Source organism: Cervus canadensis, chromosome 5 (genome assembly GCF_019320065.1).
Source record: "Cervus canadensis isolate Bull #8, Minnesota chromosome 5, ASM1932006v1, whole genome shotgun sequence".
Taxonomy (NCBI): Eukaryota; Metazoa; Chordata; class Mammalia; order Artiodactyla; family Cervidae; genus Cervus; species Cervus canadensis.
Genome location: NC_057390.1, coordinates 95,304,775 through 95,330,551, shown reverse-complemented (window position 1 = coordinate 95,330,551; position 25,777 = coordinate 95,304,775). Strand labels below are relative to the sequence as shown.

At 42.7% G+C, this 25,777-nt stretch overlaps 1 protein-coding gene across 22 annotated transcripts in view; it reads left to right on the top strand.

Annotated features, from left to right (window-relative positions):
• Nucleotides 1-25,777, top strand: part of FNBP1 (formin binding protein 1) — a 133,480-nt gene that overhangs the window by 45,572 nt on the left and 62,131 nt on the right. For 21 of the 22 annotated variants that reach the window (XM_043469825.1, XM_043469831.1, XM_043469826.1 and 18 more), the window contains exons 2-4: nucleotides 1,029-1,144; nucleotides 13,503-13,559; nucleotides 14,293-14,440. In XM_043469825.1, coding sequence (XP_043325760.1) covers nucleotides 1,029-1,144; nucleotides 13,503-13,559; nucleotides 14,293-14,440 — 321 coding nt within the window. The remainder of the gene's footprint in view (nucleotides 1-1,028; nucleotides 1,145-13,502; nucleotides 13,560-14,292; nucleotides 14,441-25,777) is intronic. The other variant, XM_043469841.1, reaches the window with a different exon arrangement.

The window sequence follows — 25,777 nt, the reverse complement described above, 5'->3', positions numbered from 1 at the left end:
GAGAGTCTGGGCACCTTAACTCGGCATTCAAGGCCCTGGGTGATTCAACGCGGACCCTCTGGTTCCATCAGCCACTGCCACTCGTTCCCTTGCGTCCTACCCCCACCGGTCTCTAGCAAGACCAGTCCACTGATTCCTGGTCCTCCCCCTGCCTTTGCGTTAGCTGTGGCTGGAATTGGGGCTTCCCTGGTGGCTCAGAGGATAAAGCATCTGCCTGCAATGCGGGAGACCTGGGTTCGATCCCTGGGTTGGGAAGATCCCCTGGAGAAGGAAATGGCAACCCACTCCAGTACTCTTGCCTGGAGAATCCCAAGGACAGAGGAGCCTGGCGGGCTACAGTCCATGGGGTCGCAAAGAGTCGGACACGACTGAGCGACTTCACTGTACTGTACTGTGGCTGGAATACCTGCCCGCTCTCACTCTTCCAGACTGCCATTCTCAAGGCACTCTGCATGTTGGGGCTATGTTTTTTTCTTGGTTCGCCAGCCCCAGTCGCCATTCCTGCCCCACACTGTAGGCCTGACACATGGTTGAATGTTAAATAGAGTCTGCGTGAGTCATTTTATTTGTTTGAAGAAAGTAGTATTTTGTAACTCTTCTCCCTCCCACTTCTTTGCCCCAAATTTCAATGAGCTTATGTTGAAAATTAACTTGCAAATGACCCTTAAGGTGCTAAGAGTGTGGCTGAGTTAACTCGGGAGTATGTTTCATCTCTCAGTTTTTGGTATCTGCAGAAGACACTCTGCTTTGCATCAATACATTAAATATATCCAAATACCACGTTTCTAAACAGGAATAGGGAACGTGAACGGATGGGTCAGAGTTCAATATCTCAGGCAGTTTTCAAACCAAATTTGGTAATGTTGATTTAAAATTGCTCAACGAAAAAGCACCCAAGTACAATCATGGAAAATGTTAGAACTGCTTTCTACGTACTGATATATTGTTGAGAGAACTGTGCACTGAAGTTACGTTAATCACAGAGAAAGATTACAAGCTCTGCCTTTGTTTTTTTTTTTTATTAACAGGATCAATTTGACAACTTAGAAAAACACACACAGTGGGGAATTGATATTCTTGAGAAATACATCAAATTTGTAAAGGAGAGGACAGAGATTGAACTCAGCTATGCAAAGCAACTCAGGTAAGTTGATATTGAGAAAGGTTGTTTGTTAACTGCAGAATGAATGTAAGGGTCATTTATATCCTCATTTTATACCATAAATGTGTAAGCCTTTAAATATTGATTTTCCCCTTTCAGGAAAGCTTATATTTCAGTAAAAGCAATTTTTTTCATATAGAAAATTATTTTTCAGAGCACAGTAAACAGAAAAACCAAGTTATGGCTTTTATGCTCTGTTGCTTAAAAGGTTAGCAGCTGAATTTTGGAGCAGCTTTTTTTTTTTCCCCAGGAAACTTTTTTTGAAACATAACAACAGAGACGTATACATATCATAAGTGTATGACTCCAGAAACTTTCAGAGTGAATACAATTTTGTGATCAGCACCCAAGTCAAGGAACAGAAAATTACCAGCCTCAGGCCCACTCCCCCAGTCCTTCCCATTTCACCCCCCTCCCCCACCCCCGTGGTGGACCACTCTACTGATCTCTGACCACATGGGTTGGTCTGGCATGTTTTTGAAGCTTTGGTGAATGTTATCATTTGTTAGGCACTGTCTGTATTTGGTTTCCTTTGTTCTTCTTTACATCTGAGAGATTCATTCATGTTACAGGTTGTGGTGTTTTTGTTTTGGTTGATGGATGTGTCAGAGCTTGTCTGGTCTACTGTCACCAGGAGATTGCTTGTTTCCAACCTGGGACTGTAAAGTACATGTCCAGGAGTGGAATCCCCGAGTCTTAGGCTTTGTGTGTGTTTAGATTTAGCAGACGGAGTCAATTTTCCAGAGAGCTCGTCTGATTCATGTTCCCTCCAGCAGCGGCTGAGAGGTCCTCAGGCAGCCCTTCTTATAACTCCAAGGACAAAATTATCCAAGAAGTTTGTGTTCTTATGTAAAATATTTAAAAGTTGCTGGCAGAACTAAACTTGAAGTGGCAAGATCTTTAATGATTTCTTGTTTGGTTGGTTTGTGCAGATTGTGAATATCTAGATGACTTTTGATTTAGAAACATTTCATTTTAATCCAAAGACCATCTGGACAAGGTGAATATCGGGTATCTTTGAAAGAATCATCTTAAAGAGCTCTTGCTGTCATTTAATAAGCACCTAAGTGGTACGTTTGGTACACTTCATGGATGATAAGTTTTGTTTCCATTGAGTAAAAAAAATACAATATATATTGCTCAATGAAATCATTTTTATAAAGAATTTTTTATAAATTTACTATTTATTTGCTTAATAGTACAGCTGGGAAAGACTTGCAGGCAACAGGAGACAGGGGCGGCAGAAGATGAGATGGTTAGATTGCATCATTGGCTCAATGGACGTGACTTTGAGCAAACTGTGGGAGATAGTGGAGGACAGAGGAGCCTGGCGTGCTGCAGTCTGTGGGGTCACAGAGTTGGACATGACATAGCGACTGAGCAGAAGTAACAACAAATTTCTTTAATAATAAATACATTATTTAATAATAATTTGATAATTTACTTACCATGAATTAAATTGTCTTTATTTAATTTTGCTTAATAAAATTTAAGTAAAATTAAATTTACTCAATAAGAATTTAATAAACTTGTTTTTATAAATAAATTTTATTCCACATGAACTTCTGATGCCTTGTATGTGTATCAGCCTCATTAGCAGTTTACAGCTTTGTAACTGACAGTGGGAGTGGCGAAGGAGCTGCTCCGCGTTGATTATTTAAACATTGCACTGCCGTAAAATGCTGTCTTTCCTGTGGAAATGGGTTACATAACAGCTTTAGCCAAAGTGTGCTGTGCTGTCCTTAGTCTCCCCTGATGGATTTCCCTATCTTTGTTGACTTTTTCTCTTGGCGTCATCTCCTCTTTCCTGGAGCCTCCTCCACTGTCCTGTTTTGCTTGGGAGGTTTGCCATCTGATGTCATGAAGTCTGTCCTCCGCAAGCTTCTGCATTGGCTCTGTGTCAAGACAGAAGGGTGCTGCTTTTGCTGCCCTCTGGGAAGCACCTGTCTCCCAGCCCTTTCTCATCACTCTCTGTGAGCGAGGATTTAGGTAACAAAACTGGAGGCTATTGGCAAAGACTCCCAATTCCAGCAATAGGTTTTGAGTAACATTTAATGGCTTTCCATTGACCATTTTCCCCTGTTTCAGATCTAGAATAGCAGTGTTACTGCTGTGGCCATTATCTCTTGGGAAGTCCTTTTCCTGAGATTTAAACTTTAACATTTGTTTCACTCCATCCCTGCAAAGTATCTAAGTTTGTGCTTAGGCTGTGTGCTTAGTCACTTAGTCATGTCCGACTCTTTTCGACCCTATGGACTGTAGCCCACCAGGCTCCTCTGTCCATAGGGATTCTCTAGGCAAGAATACTGGAGTGGGTTCCCATGCCCTCCTCCAGGGGATCTTCCCAGCCCAGGGATCAAACCCCAGGTCTCCTACATTGTAGGTGGATTCTTTACCCTCTGAGCCACCAGGAAAGCCCTGTGCTTATGGGAGAGGTTGACAAAAACAGATAATGAGTAACTGAACCTTGCCTTCAAGACAGTTGCTAATCCTCTGGACTTGTCTTCTAATCTTTGTGATCTGGGCAGGGCCCTTGGTGCTGAGGAGTAATCAGACTGCCTTTCGTTGATCTGCTTTTCCATTTGCCTGAGTCTTTCATGGCTTCTCTTGCCACACATCCCAACATCTCCTTCCTATCCTCACTGCTTGCTTTGTGCTCCCCTGAGAAAATTGAAGATGTCCAAGGAAAACGTCCTTAGAGTCTGACACTCTATAACCCACCTGTCCGAATCTGTTCCCACACCTGGATGCTCCTGCCCGAATCCCAGCCCACCTCTTACACACTAGGCTTTCCCAGAACTCTATTCCACTAGTTTTTGCTCCATCTCCACATTATCAGTGCTTCACTTTCTATTAGGTCATCCCCGTCTGCACAAAAACGCACCACTGTCTCCCGTTGTTGAAAATCCACAAAGAAAGCAAAACTCCTTTTGAGCTCACCCCTCCTCTCCTTATTAAGCTCACCTGAGTGAACTGCTCCTTGGGGTGCCCATGACCTTCATCCTGTCCCAGCCGGTCGCCTGTCCTCAGTCCTCGCCATCCTTCACCCCTCAGCAGCTTTGATGGGGTGGATGCTGCCTCCTCAACACTTCCCTCACTTGGCATCTGAAACCCCCATCTCTAGGCTTCCTTCCTATCTCACCGAAAGCTCTTTGGAAGGCTCTGCTCAGCCTCCCCCGAGGTTCCTCGTCTCCTCCCGCCCCTTCACTCCGATCTGCCCCAGTGCCCAACTCCCGGTCATCTTTCCTTCTCAGCCCATGCTCTCCCAGCGATCTTGTCTGTCTCTTGGCATCCAGGATGGTCTCTATGGCAACAGACATGTGTCTGCAAGCTAGACCTCTGTCCTGAACTCCAGAAGCAGGTTGCTCAGAATGTCCGTTTGGATGTCTAGAAAACATCTCGCATGTAATGTATCTGAAAAGGCATCTCTCCACTCAAAATCTGCATCTCTGCAGCCCAGTTCTCCCCCCCCCCCCACTCAGTTTTCCTCAGAGTAAATCGGAAATCCTCATGGTGGATGTACTACAAAGCCGGCGTGAGCGGTCTCCCTCCCTCTCTGCCATCTTCTTTCCCTTCGTATCTCTGCTCTAACCATCCCCGCCTCCTTATTCAATCTTGTATGTGCCAGACCTGCTCTCACCCCAGGGATGCTGTGTGGCCGTTCATATGGATCACATAGAGGTTTATCTCCCAGGATCCACGTGGCCAACTGCCTCACCTCCTTCAAGTCTTTGCTCAAATGTCACCTGCAGAGTGAGGGCCTCCTTGCCTCCCTGCTGTACTTTCCAGTTTTTCCAAAGTGCTGTTAACTTCCTAATATTGTATAATTCTCTTATATACTGTTCATCATCACCTTCCACTTCCTTCCTGCTAGAATATAAACCTCTCAAGGGTAGGGCTCCTTGAGTTGTGTTCACTGATGAATCCCCATAGTGTGGAACAGTGCCTGGCACATACTAGGTACTTAGTAAATAGTTGTAGAAAGAGTGAATCAACGGGAACAGGTCTGCAATATTTGGTCAACACTGTTTCAAGGAGAATTACGTGTTGGCACAGGCATGTAAGAGCAGATGAGGGTTTAGCAACAAAACAGAACAACTAACAATGTGTCAACAGGGTTGGGGGAGTGGATTCTAGTGAAAGAGACGCAGGAAGTGCCAGAGCCTGAGGGGCTCATCTCACTGTGGAAAACTGACCACATGCAAATGAAAAAGGCTGTAAATCTCTTAAAGATAGCATTTTATCACCTTGAATAAGTAAAACCAGTGGTTCCTGAAAGGTTGATATGGGGCAAGGGTTACTTAGTCACACTGGCCAGGGAAAATCCATAGCCTGAGAACTGACAGACAGCAAGCAAAGATCTGAGAGTCGTTCTTCCAGGCCAAGGAATCAGCAAGTGCAGAGCTCCTAAAGTGGTGAAAAGTTCGAGGAATGAAAAGGCCATTGTGACTGGAGCATATTCAACAAAGATGTGCTTGAAATATCAGTATGATGTTGAAAAACATCACTTTTTGGGGGAGATGTCTGTCATTAATTCTTTTCTGCATTAGAAGAAAAAAAACGCTAACTTATTTTAGATTAGAAGATGATAATTAGGGCTTTGGTTTCTGTAGGTCAGTGGTTAACAAACTATTGGCCACCTCTGTGGCCCAATCCATCACTGCCTGGTTTTATAAATAAAGTTTTATTGGAACACAGGCACATCCATTCATTTATGTATTGTCTGTGGCTGCTTTTGCAAAAAAAAAAAAAAAAAATGGCAGTGGACTAGTGCAACAGAGACGACATGACCATGACTTGCTTGCAAGTCTAAAATATTTAGTGTCTGGTCTTTTCTAAGCTTGCTTATGTATGTATGTATGTATATATATATAGTATATATATATAAAAAATATATATGCTTATATAAGTTTGCTGACACCTGCTATAGTTACACTCCATTCAAGACGTGTGTGCATGAGTGCTCAGTCGCTTCAGACATGCCTGACCCTTTGCAACCCTATGTACTATAGCCCACCAGGCTCCTTTGTCCATCAAATTCTCCAGGCAAGAATACTGGAGTGGGTTGCCATGCCCTCCTCCAGGGGATCTTCCCGACCCAGGGATCGAACCCATGTCTCCTGTATTGTAAGCAGATTCTTCAATGCTGAGCCACCGGGGAAGCCCCTCCATTCAAGGCAGGGTTAAGTTCTTAATATAATCTTAAAATATGTTATATGACCTATATAAGAGAACCAACTATTGATTGCCCCTTAGCAACTGTTTCTTAAAAAAACAAAACAAAACAAAACAAAAAAAAACACTGACTTATTTGTTATGACCAGGTAATGAACTCATGTGATTGAAACTTCTAATCCTTGCTTCCCTGAAGTTCAGGGTGGCCTTGCCTTTCTGCATCCTGCAGATTATTCTAGGAGTTCATGTTCATCTTTTACAGCTATTCAGTGTTGTACTGGATTGGTGGATACGTTGATTGTTCCCAGCTGTTTGCAACTTTGAAAAGTTGCAACGAATAACTTTGAATGAAACACTTGGGCAAACATGTCTACAGAATATGTTCCTAAAAGTAGCACTTTGGTTCTGGTAACATTTGCCAAGTGGCCCTTCTTGGAAGCTGTAACATTATCACCATTCAAGAGTGCATGGCACTGCTACTTGCCTTGACCCTCAGTACTTCTTGTGACCTGCCTTTTTTTAATCTTTGCTGATTTGATAAGTAAAAATTGCTAGATCTGAGCAGTAATTTATGTTTTTCTTAGTAAAAATGAGGTTGAATATGTTTTTATGCGTTGGAGTCATTTGTACTTTCTTCTTGAACCATTCTTATCCTGGTCAATTTCTTTTTTTTTTTTTTTTTAATTGGAGCCCATTGTAAATAAAAGGAAACTGTCAAAGTCATTTTATAAAATATACTGCATATTGTATATACAAGGTATTGAATTTAAATTTACTTGAACAGTTAGCAAGATATTGAAGTGAAACTTGACGGATTTACCAAGCTTGAAATATTAAATTCTTACAAGATTTAGCAAAAAAAAAAAAAAAAGCAGGTTGTCCTTACTGTTTGGTGGGGTTTTTTGTGTGTGTGTTTTTGTGGTTGTTTGTTTTTAACTCATGTTGTAATTTTAAACAGGCTCAGTTGACTCACTGCTAGGAAAGATAAAGAAAAGAGTGTTTACCTCTTTTACTTCCTCTCCTAATTGAGTTATATAACTATATAAGTTGGTTTATAAAATGAGTCTCACAGTTAATTTGTCTTAATTACAGATACATGTTCATCACCATTCCTTCTACCACAGCCTCTGCACTTGTTTGTTGGCATCAAGAAAAACAGGGATATTTTACCCCTGATGGGAACTTTTGGCATGCTCTCCGAGCTCTTTCTTGTTTGAGAATACCACTCTACAGTCATCCCTCAGTGTCTGCGAACGTCGGTTCCAGGAACCACCTCCTCAGATACAGAGATTTGAAGATGCTCAAGTTGCTTTATATAACAAGGCGTAGTATTTGTGTATAACCTACACATATCCTTCCCAATATTTAAATCATCTCTAGATTACTTATAATACCTCATACAATGTAAATACTGTGTCAACTGTTGCCAGCATGAAGCAAATTCAAATTTTGCTTTGGGGAACTTTCTGGAATTCCTCCCTCCCCCCCCCCCCAATATTTTTGATCTGCAGTTCATTGACTCCATGGATGTGGACCCCACAGATAAGGAGGATAGACTGAGCCTAACAACAATGTGACTTAAATTAATCTCTAGTCATTCTTTCTCTCCAAACTTTGTTGCTACATTGTCTTCTGGTGGAAAAGTCTAGGGGCAACCAAATATTTATTCTTTGTAGGTGGCTTCCTTTTTTGATTCTATGAAGAACTTTTCTGTGCCACTTAGCAGTTTGGTAACTTTTCCAAGCAAAGCTTTGTGGTTGATCCCTCTTTATCAATTTTCCTTACAGCATTTTCATTTGCAAAGTCAGTTTTTTTTTCATGCCCTTATATATTTTCTTCCAGATTGGGTTTTTCTCTGTCATTTTCCTCCTCCCTTGTGTTCTGTATTACATTGCATCTTTTCACCTTGCCTATATTTAATGCAGGCAGTTTAGTGAAGTGCTTACAAGTAACAGATTCTAGAGCAGTGGTCCCCAACCTTTTTGGCACACCGATTTCGTGGAAGACAGTTTTTCCACAGACTGGGGTGGGGGAGGGATGGTTTCGGGTGTTCAAGCGCGTTATATTTATTCTGCACTTTGTTTCTGTTATCATTACATCAGCCCCACCTTGGATCATCAGGCATCAGATCCCGGAGGCGGGCGACCCCGCTCTAGAGTCTTAGTGTCTGGAATGTTCTTCCACTTAACAGTAATAATGATTTGGGGCAAATTACTCTATGTGCTTTGTCTTTTTCATCTGTAGTATGTGAGTAATAAGGATGATGATCTTTCCTACCTTACAAGGTTGTTGAGGGGTCTTAATGAGATAAAGCATGTAAGTGTCTTAGGCTGACATCTAAGCATGTTTTTGGTATTAACAAGAGTCACCAGTGCTCCTGTTGATCTGGTGAACGATCATTGCTGTGCTTCTGGTGCCATTGGTCTTGCCTTGTCTCCATTACAGGGTAAGGGTAGGGGAAAGTGTTACCAAACCAGGTTCGTTGGCCAACATGCAGTAAGCCAAACACTGAGATGCCGAGGTTTGCAGCAGAGAAATTGCTCATTCACAAGGCAGCCAAGGGAGGAGGCAAGAGAACAAGTCTCAGATCGGCCTCCTGGAAGGCGAGGGGCTTGGGATATTTATTAAGGAAGCAGGGTGGTGGTTGATCTTAGGTGTGGAGAAAGATGATTTCAGGTAGGATGAGGTCATTCATCTTCTGTGCAGGTATACCTGAGTTACTTGCTTCTTTGTGGGATGCATGTTTCAAAATGGAGGTGCTTAGCATGATCTGAGGGTGGAGTTTCTGACCCTATGCCATCAAAAGGCCATTCACTGGACACCTGTGCAGCTCCAGTTTTAGGTGGGGCTTCCCTGATGGCTCAGATGGTAAAGAATCTACCTTCAATGCAGGAGATCTGGGTTCGATCCCTGGATCGGGAAGATCCCCTGGGGAAGAGTATGGCTACCTACTCCAGTATTCTTGCCTGGAGAATTCCATGATCAGAGGAGCTTGGTGGACTACAGTCCATGGGGTCTCAAAGAGTCATACATGACTGAGCAACTAAGACACAAAAGCAGTGTTAGTTGGCTTGAACTTGAGCTCAACACAGCTGACTCCAGGTTTCTGAAAAACAACCCAGGCAACATCTTACAGTTTTCAGCTGCATGATGCTTGGAAGACAAGCAAGGCTTTTGTAGCAAGAAGGCAAGCTTGAATGGTGAAGGCAGGTTACAAGCGGAGGGGTTTTTAACAAACTGGAAGGCAAGCTCAAGAATTTGTATCAGTCACCAGTTTCGGTTAACCCCATGGGGTGCCTAATTTTGTACCTCTTGTCTTTGAGACTCTTGAGTTTCATTGTCTCTTCTGAAATTTTGTTAGTGTTTCTGGTTTGACATTCACTCTATTAGGTCACAAGCATTCACTCCTATTCCTTGGGCATCCTTAGGTTTGGGGTGATCTCCCCCCGGCATTCGGCTTGCAGCCCCGGGAGGTGGAAACCCAGGTGGCCAGCCCCAGCCCCAGCCAAGTCCTGGATTCCGGGTGCTCAGTCTTTCTGTCTTCCTCCCCAAACTTTGCTGTCTCTGTTCCCTGAGTGCTGGCTCAGCCCTCATTTTACTTCTGTCTGACTCGATTTTCAGTCAGTCCATGTTCCGTGGACTTATTCCCCTTCCAGTGACTGTGAGGGAGGGGTCAAGCATCTGTTGTACACTGTTCTAGAACCTACCATCCCTCACATGACCCACCACTTCTCAAAGTGTGTAGACTGAGGTTATGTGCCTTTCTTCATTGGTTTATTTTCTGCTCTGGAAAATTTCCTGGCTTTTATTTCACCTCTTGTTGGAAAAAAAGCACAATTCTCTGATGAGATTTTATTTTGCCATCTTTATCTGGAAATCTGCAGTGAGCTTTTAAAAGTATAAAAGAAAGATAGAAAAAAAAGATTTCGTGGGTCCAACCCTAGACCTTCCATTTCAGAGGATCTGAAATGGTGCCTAAGCATCTCCTTTTTAAAAGCCGCCTGGCAGCTCTTAGGAACAGTCAAATTTAAGTCTAGTGTTTTTATTAAAAGATGTGTATTTTCCTCCTACCCATTAATTAGCCTATCTGAAGAGCAAATATATAAAACACTTGTTTCTCAGAAAGATCTCATAAATTTAAAATTACTTTTGGTGGTTTATTTGCTTGCTTATTTTTAAAATAACTTCATACAAATAGGGCAAGAAAGCCCATTTCGAGAGAATGGAAAGGCAATTGCTCCTTTTTTTTTTTTTTTTGTAGTGGTCCCTGACAGAAGTATCTTTGGATCTGAAGTTCTCTTCTAGACCTCTTAAGGTTTTAGTTTTCTGTTAGCATTTATAGAGTGAATTATTCATTGATGCTTTTAAGAAGCGTTTGAATGCTATATACGTTTAACATTGTCAAAGTGATGCTCATGCACAGAACTGGACCATCTTTACTGGAGATCACCCACAACAGGTCTTTAATCCTGTTTGGGGTTTGACTGGGAAAACGGAACTATAAAAAGTACTGGTTTCTCCTGGATCTCGTCAAGCTCTGCTTCGTTCAGTTAGGTATAAAATTTGAACTATTTTTATGGCTAAGGACTGGAAGCTAAAAAGAAAGTGTGAGTTTAAATAAACCTCTATAATAACAGTTTTGAATGGGTTTTTATATAAGGTGTGAATTTAGAAGTGACATTTTTCCATTTGTAGTTTATGGTTAGCAGAAGAAATGGTCAATATTTAAAACCATGCACTAAAAATAGCTCATGAAACCTCTAGGCTTTTCAATAGTGCAGATCACATATATGCTGCTTTAAATATATTTGCAAAAGAATCTATTGATTATCTAGTCATCTGCTTTACATGGCTCCCCTTTTAATATTCCTGGTGCATGTAAATTGGAGCTACTGTTTTTATTAGATCTATCTTTTTTTTGGCTGCACTGGGTCTTCATTGTGGTGTAGGGCTTAGTTGCTCCAAGGCACGTGGGATATTAGTTCCCCAACCAGGGATCAAACCCACATCTCCTGTATTGGAAGGCAGATTCTTAACCACGGGACCACCAGGGAAGTCCCCAAATCTTTAAAGATGAAATGTGGTAGACCAACTCAAAGAATTCCACTGTGTTTTCGATATGTAAGATTTCTCTTTTCTGCATTATTGTTTTTCTCTAAAGCACTTGCTTTAGATATTTAATATTTAGGAAATCTTGCTTCTTCACAGTCTTTTGAGTCTAAATCTACCAGACAATCTTTGCTGTGAGAGTGTCAGTAGAGAAAACACGATGCGGTTTAAGCACAGGTCATGTGAGAGCAACCTCCAAGTCAGTACATTTTTCTTTTATCAGTTTGTCTACTTTTAAATTGTTGTGTACCCCTGCCTTTTTAAAGTAATTGCAGCAATCACTATTCTATTGGGTGATATATATTCCCTTGGAATTTCAAAACTGTAAGGGACAAGAGAGGTCGTTTCACGCCCCTGCCTCGGGGTTTTAGAGATGAGGAACTGGAAGCACAGACTTGCCCGTTGATTTCTTCGAGGTCACGCCACCCAGACACATGCTCTCTGGATCCCCAGAGCGATGCCCTTTTTACTGAAGTCCTCTGCCTCTCGTGCCATCTAGTAACACCTGTTGGAGATGAACTCACGTTTCACTCTGTCTGTAAAATGTACCATGGTCAAAATTGCAAATTTATTACTGTATACTTCTCTAGGCACATCTGTAGATTCAGGGGAAATGAAAGAAATTAAATGTGAAATAATGAAAGTAGCTACTATGAAAGAGGAATAGCAATAGGGAATAAAAAGAGAAGTGAATAGTGAAATGGTGTCATTTGGAGAGTCTCACTGTGGACCGCTAGTCACCTCCTAGGACTGTTCTTTCTCCTCCCCTTCTTCTTTTTTGTAAAAATTGAAGTATAGCTGGTTTACAATGTTGTATCCATTTCTGCTGTATAGCAAAGTGACTCATTTACACATATACTTACTGAGTCACTTCTTTTGCGTATTTTTTTCCATTATGGTTCATCCCAGGACATTGAATATAGTTCCCTGTGCTATTCGGTAGGACCTTATCATCCATTCATTCTACAGGTAATAGTTTGCATCTACTAATCCCGAACTCTCCATCCATGCCTCCCCTTCCCACCCTCCCCTTGACAACCACAAGCCTGTTCTCTGTGTCTGTGAGTCTGTTTCTGTTTCATAGACAGGTTCCCCTGTGCCGTATTCTGGTATTTGCGTTTCTCTTTCTGACTTACTTCACTTAGTATCATAGTCTCTAGGTCCGTCCATGTTGCTGCCGATGGCATTGTTTCATGCTTTTTTTATGACTGCATAGTATTCCATTGTGCGTGTGTACCACACCTTCTTTATCTACGGCTGTTCTTCTAACTACAGAAGCCAAAATAGGACCCGAGAGAAATCAATCAGTGGAGCCATTGATGAATTTTCTTTTTTCAAGATCACTCTTAGTTTTTATGAAAATTTAGGCACACAGAATGTAGAGGGGAGTATTTGGATTCTTGACCTGGAGGTGGGATTAAGAAGAGAGATTAGAGCAATTTTGGCTAATCTGAGTGTGTTCAGTGTGAGCCTGCTACACAGGTTAAAAGTTCTCCTAGTTAAATGTCTTAGCATAAACATCCCTCCAAATATTGTTTCTACTTCCTTCAAGGAGACTTATTCACACAAGTGGTTTTCATTAGCTCTTTGAAAGAGAAGCCACACAGCCTTGAAAACATGCCCTTTGAATTTTAATTTTAAACATTCGGACCCAGTCCGCATGTTTGCCTTGGATTTAGAGCAATAATGTTTGACTGAGGATGAGTATACGGGATGGTGACCTGGTAAGAAAAACTACCCTAGCTCAGTGCTGTAAATAAAAGCCACTGCATAGAAACCCATGGTCTGCCCTCTCTAGTTAAATAATGTCAGGTCTTAACATCCAGGTAAGTGACCAGCTGGTGACCGTGTCTATTCTTATTTGCTCTATCTGTAGCTAAAAGATTCAAACCTATGCAAGTCTTTCACGTTGAAAGATGAAAGGAAATAAATGGATTTCAGCTGTGAACATTTTGTGGCTTTTTAACTTATAAACAAAAACACTACCTTCATCTTTTATCCCTGATTTCTCAATTATCTTTCTGTATAAGGTGACATGTCTGCCTTTTTGTTTTAGGAATCTTTCAAAGAAATACCAACCTAAAAAGAACTCGAAGGAGGAAGAAGAATACAGGTGTGTTTATCATTGATTGTTATGTGGCTGTATATATATGTCATTGGTGATGATTATAAAGGAAATCTACATATATTCGGTAGATGTAGGGTATCTACAAAAACAAATTGCATTCCTCATTCATATTTATGTCAATTTTTAAATTGGGGGAAAGACAGTAAAAACTTACTCAAGTAACTTTTCTTATAGAGGCACTAGACCTAGTCCAGATTGTTTCTTTTTTTTTTTTTTTTTCAGATTGTTTCAATTAAGGTAATTAGGAAAAGCTTAGCCTATAAGCAAATACAGGAAGTGTGGATGGACTGTGCACTCTACATCTTGATAATATCAGGTGTCTCATTCATCCAGGAAATATGTCCATTTCAGACAGCAGTTAAGACATCTTAACATGAATAGCCCAAAAGTATCATCTCTAATTTAGATCTAAATATCCATGACATTAGTACATATAATAGGTATATGTATTTGGGGTTTTACCTGAGCTAGTAACAAAGCCAAATGTTGCCCGATATAGAGCAATTTGGCTTCACAAAATGAAAAATGTTCCAGTTGTAATTAATTATGTGCCATTTTGATGAGAACACCCTGATGTGTAATGAATTTGTCAAGACCCTATGGGACCTGGAGGCACATCACCCTGATGTTAATGTTAATTACTCTTTTGCTGGCGGGAAGCCGTTTGTGAGAGGATGTGCCCTGTTTGAAAAGGAGTGGTGTGTGTTCTGTTCTGTAGGTATACGGCTTGCAAAGCCTTCCTTTCCACCCTGAATGAAATGAACGATTATGCTGGGCAGCATGAAGTCATCTCCGAGAACATGACCTCTCAAATCATTGTGGAGTTAGCTCGCTACGTCCAGGAACTGAAGCAGGAGAGGAAATCGGTAACTAAAATTTGTTTTTCTTCATAAGAGGTGGAGCAAAGATGATGGGACTATCCCTCCAAGTTTTTGTTTGTTTGTTTTTATGGTTTCCTGTACTATATAGTAAATCCTTGTTGCTTATCTATTTTATTTATTTTTTGACCATGCCGCTAGGCGTGTGGGATCTTAGTTCCCCAACCAGGAATCAAACCTGTGTCTCCTGCATTGGAAGTGCAGAGTCTTAACCACTGGGCCTCCAGGCAAGTCCCTCCCGAGAAGTTTTAAAGTTAAATGAAACCATATGAGATGCTGGGTCTTATATTGCCACCTTTGAGAAGCATACAAAAATTCCGGACCCTGTTCCTAGAAAGTGTTTCTAGGTCTTTATGTACAATTTCAAGGGTCCATTATATACTATGCAACTCATCTGTGGGCCCCAGAATACTAACCTCTTATGATGAATTTAAATATATTTGAGGCTCTGGGACATACAAGAGTAAGCAATATAATATGGTGTCTGCTGTGTGGAATAAATTGTATTAAAATAAATGCTTATAAGGAGTTCAAAAGAGCCAGAGAGATGGCCTCAGTTACAGCCACTCTGTTCCCTGGCTCATTCATTGCCATCTAATAAAGGGCTTCTTGTTCCTCTCATCACCATTACAGTGTTTGCATGACTTTTATTGTTAACAAAAGGGAAAAATGTACCCTCAAGGAAAGTGTATTCATAGTCAAGATTTTGACCAAAGAGATTTATCGTTAAGCCATGGTCTGTATCACTGTACTTTGATTGATATGAGACACGTAATAATTTGTTGTAATAAAATACCAAAGTTGGCCAGTAACATGCTTTTCTGATGCAAAGAGTCGACTCATTGGAAAAGACCCTGATTCTGGGAAAGACTGAAGGCCACAGGAGAAGGGGGCGGCAGAGGATGAGATGGTTGGCTGGCATCACCGACTCAGTGGACATGAATCTGAGCAAACTCTGGGAGACAGTGAAGGACGGGGGAACCTGGCATGCTGCAGTCTGTAGGGTCACAGTCAGACACAACTGAGAAATTGAACAACAACAAAATGCTTTTCTGTATAAATTTGAGTCCTTCTTTGAGTGCTCTGGAGATATATGAGCCAATAAGACTGATAGAGTTTTTGCTGAAATGGAGGAGACATTAAATAATAATGGCCAAAATAATTATTTAATTGCAACTGTGGTAGTCTCAACAAAGTAAAAAAATATATATACAAATGAACATATAATGGGAACACCTGACATGCTCATGCTCCAGATCAGGGGAACGTTCCCCAGAGGACTCCAGGGACGAGTAGGAGTCGCCTGGGACAAAGATTCAGTAGAGAGAACAGCCGTGCAAAGGCCCTGAGGCAGGAAAGTATCTGGAACAAAGTTAATAAATTGAGATGAGGTTTTTGTCTGTTCACATTAGAGCAGTGATTCCCAAGAGGGCACAGCTTTTTCTCCCCACCCCAGCAAATATGTGTCAACGTCTGGAGATGTTTTTGGTTGTTTGGGTTATTATAGCTGGGGGTGGGGGCTGTTGCTGGCATCTAATGGGTAGAACCCAGAAGTGCTGTTAACATCCCATAATGCACAGGACAGCCTCCACGACAAAGAATTACCCGACCCAGAATGTCCGTCTTGGCTGAGAAGCCTTGCACCTGAGCTCCAGCAGGGTGACAGGCTCTATGGACTGTTCACGAAAGGGGAACTTTTACATGACGGCAAGGAAGCAGCGAAACAGAATCCTAAGGTTTGGAATGAAGCAAAATCCCTCATACAGTCATAAAATAAACACAGTAAATCTGGATGCGATGTTGGACTGCTTCCCTGGGTCCAGAATTTCCCTCGCCCCTGCAAAGTCTATGTTAAATACCTTCTTCTTATTTGTTCCTTTGGCCGGTGCCTTGTGTCTCTTACTGACCTGCCTTCACTCATACCGTTGAGCATTTTAACCAACACCCTAAGTTAGAAACTCCATGCATTTGCCTTAGTAGCAAATATTCACTCTCTTTTCTGGAGTGAATCGTGAAATGTGTAGTCCATGTGACTTGGCCTCCTGTTGCTTTTTTAAATGCCTCCCCTCCAACCACATGGCCTCCTCGCTGCTCCTCACCCATGCCCTCTGTGATGCTGACCCAGGGCCTTTGCATCGCGTTTTCTTGCCTTGGTAAAACTTTTCCCTAGGTATCCGCAAAGCCCACTTCCCGACTGCTTTCTCAGGAATATCAGCTTCTTATTCAGGTCTGTCTTGCTTATCTTATTTAAGATTATAGGGACTTCCTTGGTGGTCCAAGGGCTAAGACTCTGCATTCCCAGTGCAGGGGCCCAGGTTCCATCCGAGTCAGGGCACTAGATCTCATGTGCGGCAACTAAGCTGTTGTGCTACAACTAAAGATCCCACATGCTACAACTAAGACCCAGCACCACCAAATAAATAAATATTTTTTAAAAATTACGAGGTCCTCCCACCTTCTCCACCTCATTTATGCTACGTCCCACTGCTTTATTTATTTATTTTTCTTTAGCTGTTGTTGTTCAGTCACTTAACTTGTTGTACTAACGCAAAGCTAAGATAGATGCTCATGTTTGCATTTTTATGTAAATAGCATTATGTTGTTGTTGTTGTCCAGTCACTAAGTTGTGGTCCGTCTCTTTGCGACCCCATGGACTGCAGCACACCAGGCTTCCCTGTCCTTCACTATCTCCCAGAGTTTGCTCAAACTCATGTCCATTGAGTTGGTGATGCCATCTAACCATCTCATCCTCTGCCACCCCCTTCTCCTCTTGCCTTCTTTAGTACATAACAGCATCTAACAGGAGAAGGCAATGGCACCCCACTCCCACTCTTGCCTAGAAAATCCCATGGACGGAAGAGCCTAGTGGGCTGCAGTCCATGGGGTTGCTAAGAGTCGGACACGACTGAGTGACTTCTCTTTCACTTTTCACTTTGATGCATTGGAGAAGGAAATAGCAACCCACTCCAGTGTTCTTGCCTGGAGAATCTCAGGGACGGGGGAGCCTGGTGGGCTGCCATCTATGGGGTTGCGCAGAGTCAGACACGACTGAAGCGACTTAGCAGCAGCAGCAGCATCTAACGTTTTAAGTGTTTACTTGTTTGTTTCTCTTTCACCCCACACTGGAAGCTCCACAAGGGCAAGGAATTTCTTTTCTCAGCCCCTGAAAGAGTGACGAGTGTCAGGCTCTCGATCAGTACTCTTGGAGTGAAAGAAAGAATTGAGAAGTAGAGCAGCCGTCTTTGACATAGCCTCGTTCTCAGTTAGACTTTACTAGCTGGGGTCCTGTATTTTCTTTGTTGTGTTATGACTGCATCCTTTTGTTTAATTTACTCACTCTTAATCATATGTCTTTTTTACAGTTTGTCATATCTGTACTTTGAATTCTTTCCCTTCTTTAATCAAAAATTATAGTAATTTAATGAGTAAATGATAGGTAGTACAGACACACATTAAATGATATTTTGCAATACTTAGCATTCCTTTTACTTTAGGGAGAATTACATCTCTCTGAGTCAGACGTTCTGTTGGGAGGAGATGTAAACAACATACTCTCTTAAAGCCTTTCGTAATTCTATTCAGATGAAAATTTAGGAAACTGAAACTTTTTAAAATTCTAGAAAGAATATCAATAAATACATGTACATTTGCGGTGTTTTAATATAATGTGTTATGAATACATTTTTTGCTTTATTACATGGTAATAGTTACCATTATTTTGAATGTCTGCATGATATGGCAGTATGTTGATGCTCTAATATCAAAAATTATTTTTATAATATTGGATATTTAATCATTTGGCCTCAAGTGTTCATTTTGATAGGTGATAATAACTGATGAGGAGGGGCGGGCTGTTACACGTTTTGCTCATTGTCTTACATTTTGTCCTCAGCCAGCCCACCTCTCTGGGCACTGGTTGTTCACATACATGTTCTTGTTCCCACTGAGTTTATTTTCTTGAACTTACATCCAAGGATGCCCGATTGACGGGTATGAAGGTCTCCGCGGCATAGAAAGAGCTGTAGAAAGGGCTTCTTGGGGTCCTCTCATCCTAAGCCGTCTTTCTCCTTGTGACCTTTCACTTTTGGTTACCCTGACTTTTCTTAGTAAGAGATCTAATTTTCTTCAGGATGACTCTCAAAACCACAGTGGACTGCTATCACTTCCACTTCTGGTGATGGTAATTATCAGCAGAAGGACCCCAAGAGAGGTAGAGCCCAAATCCAGCTCTTCTGGGGTCAAATCCAGTTGCCGCTTCGCTGAGGGACTGTGAATGGTTGACAGTGAACTTCAGATCTTCCTGCGAGGAGAGGGGAGGAGAGCCTCAGCTCCTGGGGGTTGGGGAGGCGAGGAAGGGACCCAGGGTCTGCAGTCAACAAACCCGCTTAGGACTCCGACAGCCCCAGTAGCTAGAAAACCTTAGTCAGGATATAAAACTCTCTGAGCAACCAGTTCTGAATCTGTAACTGAGACTGATTGTAATTAACCACCTTCCAAAGTTGCGGGGAGGGTCACAATAACACAGGCACCAACCGCCTTAGTACCTCACTGGTATTGATGCATAGGCACTGCATATCCAGTACCTCCTATCAGGTCCTTCTGCTTCTCAATACAGAATCTCCTTCCTACTCCAGAGAAAGGGTTCGACCAGGGTTTACGACAGAAAACAGAAGCATCTGCAGGTCTCCTTGTGACCCGTGTCATAACAGTATTGTCCAGTGCATTTAAAAGGGCCTTTCTAAAAACGTTGACTTGGTGGATGGCACTGAAAACAAGCTGCTTTTAAATTTTTAGGTCAAGCTATTGTTTCTCGTGGCTGACTGGAAATACGGACCTGCTGAAGTACCATTCTTAACTGTCAGCCTAAAACCTTCTGAGCCACTTAATACAGTGGCAAGTTCCTCCCTGCCCAAAGGGACAATTTAGAATTTACAGGATTACTGCTGGATCTCATTACTACCGATAGAGTGTTTCCACGTTCAGTTCCAGTGCCAGTAGAAAATCATTTTTCATCTAGATTTTTCTATGTTTGGACGCATGAATCTCTAACAAGGTGAGAAATGGCTCAGTACGCAAAAGATGAGGCTCCCTTCCTTCTTTGGATGGATTGGAAAGGGAGTAGAAGAACCCGCCTGCCGATGCAGGTCAGATGTAAGAGACACGGGTTCGGTCCCTGAGTTGGGAAGATCCCCTGGAGGAGGGCACAGCAACTCACTCCAGTCTTCTTGCCTGGAAAATCCCACGGACAGAGAAGCCTGGCAGGTGGCAGTCCATAGCGTCGCAGAGAGTTGGACATGGCTGAGGCAACAGCACGCACGCTGCTAGTGTGAGAGATGACAGGGCGATGCGGACATTCTCCTTGCCTCTGGGGCCATATTGTGCTCACAAGTGAGTTGTCTGATCTTAAGCAAAATCTTGAAGTCTTAGAGATATAACCGATTCACTATGCTGTAGAGCAGAAACTAGGATTCCACATGCTACGTGGCCAAAAATATTTTTTTTAATTAAAAAAGTGTACAACTTGAAAGTTTCAAAAAACTAATTAAAAAAAATCTCCAACTGTAAGATGGAATGATGCTCACTGTTCATATTTTTAGGAGAAAAGATGATTTTTAAAATTTTATTTCAGTTTTTAATCGAAGCATGGTTGGTATACAATGTTGCGCCAATCTCTGTTGTACAAGGTGACTCAGTTATGCACGTAGAGACATTCTTTTAAAATATTCTTTTCCATTATAGTTTACCCCTGGAGATTGGATGCGGTTCCCCAGGCTGTACAGTAGGACCTTGTTGTTTATCTATTCTAAATGTAATAGTTTGCATCTACCAACCCCAAATCCCAGTCATCCCTCTCCCTCACCTGCTCCCTGTTGGCAGCCACACGTCTTATTTCCATGTCTATGAGTCTGTTTCTGTTTTGAGGATAAATTCATTTGTGCCATATTTTACATTCAACATAGAAGTGATACCATATGGTGTCTCTGGGCCCATCCATATTGCTGCAAATGGCATTATTTTGTTCTTTTTCATGGCTGAGTAGTATTCCATTTTGTATATGTACCATGTCTTCCTTATCTATTGCTGTGTTGATGGACATTTAGGTTTCCATATCTTAGCTCTTATGAATAGTGCAGCTATGAACATTGGGGTACAGGTATCTTTTTGAGTTCTAGTTTTTTCTGGATATATGCCCAGAAGTGGACTTGCAGGATCTTATGTGCTGTGGTGTGCTTAGTCATTCAGTTGTGTCCAACTCTTTGTGACCCCATGGACTCTAGCCCACCAGGCTCCTCTGTTCATGGAGATTCTCCAGGCTAGAATACTGGAGTGGGTTGCCATGCCCTCTTCCAGGGGATCTTCCCAACCCAGAAGTTGAACCCTGGTCTCCCACGTTGCAAGCAGATTCTTTACCATCTGAGCCACCAGGGAAGCCCCGGGATCATATGACAACTGTATTTTTAGGTTTTTGAGGAACCTCCATACTGTTCATAATTTACATTCCCAGCAGCAGTGTGGGAGGGTTCCCTTTTCTCCCTACTCTCTCTTCCATTTGTTATTTGCAGACTTGAGGAAATACGATTTTTATGCAGCAGTTTCCACACACGCTCTGTTCTGTAGGGAGCTCACTCACCTAGTATTATGAATAACCAGTGTCTGTCCTGACACATGAAAGTGTGTTTGCTTCTTTTGACGAAGATGTGTTGATTTTGTGAAAGTAAATTCTTTAAAAGAGAGCTTTGGCTTGCCATTTGCAACAGCATAGCCCTTAGGTTCTTTCCTGCCTGGTGTTCCAGCCGCAGTCCTCATTAGGGAGCACCAACACTTCTGGAAGCCTGAGCGGAGGAGGGGCTCTTTATTTCTTCACCTAATGGGCTCCACTTAAGGCAATTGTATTTTTGGCAAGATGCTCACCTTCTCTTTAGAGGTGATGGAATCAGTAGCCTGCCCTTGGGTTGAGTATAAGTCAAAATATACAGTGACTGTTTCCTTTGCTTCGCATTCAATCTTTTATTCTCAAAGATAAATTAACACATCTGATTTTGTGCCAGTGTCTGGGATTTACTGGTGTTCAGTGATCATGGGTAGAAATAACTGGGAAATCAACAGTTCTTTCTAAGGCAGCATGATGAATTTTAATGTGTAAAATCTGGAAATTTTATACTGGCTTGCTTTTCATGAGTGAGTGAGTGAGTGCTCAGTCATGTCCGACTCTTTGCAGCCCCACAGACTGTACCCACCAGGTTCCTCTGTCCATGAGATTTTCCAGGCAAGGATAGTGGAGTAAGTGGCCATTTCCCCCTCCAGGGGATCTTCCTGACCCAGGGATCAAACCTGAATCTCCTACGCCGCAGGCAGATTCTTTATCTCTGGGCTATCAGGAAGCTTGGGCTGGTTTTTCTAGATTTTTACAAATTTACAAGGAGAGCAATATTCATTATCTCTGTAAGCTGACCACATGCAATGAAAACTTCAATTTCTTTTATTTATTCTTTCTTTTTGGGTAGAGTGACTGTGATTTGTTTATTAGTTGCTAAAATTTTACAAAAACTCTGAATTAAAGGACAAAAACTCAAAATCCTTGTCAATCAAAATCCTCATTTTTCTGTTTCCTTCTGTGTATATGCTCAGTCACTCAGTTTTGTCCAACTCTTTCAGTCCATGAGGTCACTCTTCGTGACCGCATAGACCGTAACCCACCAGGCTCTTCTGTCCATGGGACTTCCCAGGCAAGAATACTAGAGTGGGTTGCCATTTTCTTCTCCAGGGATCTTTCCAGCCCAGGGATTGAACCCGGGTCTCTTGCATCTCCTGCATTGGCAGGCGGATTCTTCACCGCTAGTGTCACCTGGGAAGTCTTGAAAATATGTAGTTTTCATAATTAGAATTTTAGTGGCTATAGTAATTAAATAATTTTAGAGAACAGAGTTCAGCTCCAGCCTCTGAGTCTGTGTAGGGTTATCTGCAGTGGTCACCACTAACCACATATGAGGGATTTATGGAGATTTATAGCTCCAGGAGGGGAATCAGGAGGTTCCAGCCAACATTTACTGGAACCTCTAACTACATTTCTCCTGGCAGGTGGAAAGAATGCTTCATTTCAAAATGTTGGCCAGGAGCAGAATCACTTTTTGGCAATGGTTATCTGAAGAGTTCTAGAGGAAATAATTATACAATGCCTTCGGTGACTCACTAAAATTTTTCTTAATCTCAGATAATGCTTGCAAGACCCCACATTACTGAGAAATGACCGTAAGAAAAATTTCCCCAAGGTTTCAGAGATGTTGAAAAATTGATAACTAGAAGTCATGCATTCTTCTTAAAGTTAGGTGTTGGATAAGTTCTGTTTATGAAACTTACAAAACAAACTTAATTGCCTATAAGGCAATTCTGCAGCCCAGACTGACTCGACTATGTCTAGGGCATGTTTTTTGTTTGTTTGTTTGTTTTGGCTGCACCCTGCCGTACAGCTTGGGGGATTTCAGTTCCCTGACCAGGGACTGAACCCCAGCCACGGCAGTGAAAGCACCGAATCCTAACCACTGGACCGCCAGGGAACTCCCTAGAACGTGTTTTTGTAAGAGATGACACTGAACAGATAAAACTTAGCATGAAGGAAAGCAGAAAGTAAAAGGAGCTTATCTGTGTGATCAAGCTAATTGCAAATCTGTTTTTGATTTATTCAGTCCTGTTGAGATTCAGCTGTGGATACTCAGTTATAAAGCCAGAACCTGTAGGAAGAAAATGCAGAAAAGCAAGGCAGATATTAGACTTCATGATCAGGAAAAAGAGCAGTGGGTCTAAAGAGCAGTTAGGTCTTCCTTACTGGTGTTTCTGTGCTGAGTCGCTCAGTCGTATCCGACTCTGACTCTTTGCAACCCCATGGACTGTAGCCCACTAGGCTCCTCTGTCCGTGGGATTTCCCAGGCAAGAGGGGGTTGCCATTTCCTCCTCCAGGGGAACTTCCTTACTCAAGGATGGAACCTGCATCTCCTGCATTGCTCATTTACCACTGAGCCACCTGGGAAACCCCGCAAAAAGCAGGAAACCTACAAAACTAGTTGGTCTTTTGTGAGTCATGTTTATACAACACCCACTAATAGTCCCGGGTTTAATGTATGTCTAGAAAGTCTATTTTGTTTTGTTATGTCCTCTTTGTTTTCAAAGAACATGTGATACCAGCGTTCTATTAAGACCCTGTCCGCACTGTGGTTCTGTCACCTGCAAAACCACTGGTCTGGTGAAGCAAAGAAATTCTATTTTCTCATTTATGGCATGACATACTTAGTTATCAGGATCATTCAGTTTTGTCCTTGACTTCCTGAATTTGAAATGCGACTTTGTATTTCCCCCTTGTAAGTAGGAATGAGACCTTTTTCTTCTAAAATTTGTGAGAATTCCTTGATGAAAGTTGTTCTCCCCTGACTCACCGATGCAGCATCGTTGTCAGTGGAGGCCCTGGAGCCCAGGAAGAGTATAAAGGATGTCCCAGAATTCTGTGGTGAGGTGGCCCACTCAACCTGTCCAAAAACAAACTCTGGGTTCCCAGAGTTTATCCTTCATTCTGCCCCAGTCCTATCCTATTGGACTTCCCTGGTGGCTCAGACAATAAAGAATCTGTCTGCAATGCAGGAGACCTGGGTTTGATCCCTGGGTTGGGAAGATCCCCTGGAGAAGGAAATAGCAACCCATGCCAGGATTCTTGCCTGGAGAATCCCACGGACAGAGGAGCCTGGCAGGCTCCAGTCTACGGGGTCACAGAGTCAGACATGACTAAGTGACTAAGCACAGCATTCCTATCTACAATTCCCGCCGTCTGTGAATGGCAATCCTTTTTAACCCAGTTGTTCTGGCCAAAAACGTGGGGCACCCAAGGCTTATTTTTCCCTTACGCCCCGTCTTCTGGCTGATGTCAGGTCCTGTCAGCTTTACCTGCAGTAAGTGTTCTGAATGCAGACGCTTCTCACCACTTCCTCCACAAGCAGTCTCTCGTCATCTCTCATCTGGTGGACTGTCCTACGCCTTTTAGTTTTAGCTCGTCTCTGCTTCCAGGCCTGCCCCCTGGTCAGTGGTCCAGCGCCCCATCTCCGTCTCCACCACCAGCGGCCCCTGGGGCAGGGGCAGCAGCCTCCTCCCTGGTCCCGCTGCCCCTCCTGCTCCCGTTCAGCACGTTCTCCACACAGCAGGCAGCGCAGCCTTGCGATAAGGCAGATCAGACCATGTCACTTCCCTTCGTACATGTTTCCAGTAGCTTTCCACGGTGCTCATGGGGCTTGGGAAGCCGTCCCCGGTCTGGCCCTTGCCTGCTTCCCCTGCCTTACCCTCCCTCTCAGTCTAATTGCACTGGCATCTCTCGGTTCCCTGGACAGGCCAAGCCCTTTCCCAGTTCAAAGCACCCTTGTTAGCTGTTCCCACTGCTTGCTTGGAAGGGTGTTTCTGAGAACTTGGCAAGTTCACTCCTGCACTTTATTCAAGACTCTGCTTCAGTATCCTCCCAGACCGCCCCGTCCAAACGCTGCCTGCACCCGCACCCGTCCCTCCCTAGTTCCTTACCCTCTTCTACTGCTGTGTCTGCTGGTCCACAAGGAAAGAAGCTTTGTTTTATTCACAAGCAGTGTTGCACCCTGCCCGTGTGGGTATGCAATGAACACACTTAAATGAATGATTCGAGTTAGACTTTAAAACCTTTCAGCTCAGGGAAGGATGACTGTCCCTGAAGTTTCACCTGTCAACCTAGCACTCTATCTAAAACCCTTATTAAGGGTGATTTCCCTTGGTTTGGTTTGGAAGAACAGTTTCATACCCTTGGAAGAGATCACGTGAAGAATCTGAGCCATTGGCTGCTTACTATCGATCCTTTGTAGATCCTTTCATCCTGTGAATCAGTATTCAGAGGAATTAGAATCTTAAGGAATGTGAAAAAAGGGATTGTTTTGAAGAACAAGTTTTAAAAAGACAACTGGAGTCTAGGTAAAAAGTGTGGACTCGGGGAATTCTCTGCAGGTCCAGTGGATAGACTCTGTGTGTTCACTTCCAAGGGCCCAAGTTCAATCCCTGGTCGGGGAACTAAGATCCCACGAGCCTCGTGTGCAGACCAAAAAAAAAAAGTGTGTTTGTGGAGAGTTCTGGGGAGTGAAAGCCAGCAGGAGAATAAGAGGGTGCGGGATGTGGGGCAGCAGGAGAGGGGGTGATGGAAACTTGGCCAGAGCTGCTAGACTTGGACTGGGGTGGGAGTAGGGGGCTACCCCGTGCCCAGACCGTCAGGGTTATGGGGAAGTTAAGTAACTGCACGTGACACAGGGAGGCAGGCATTTTAGGAACTTTAAG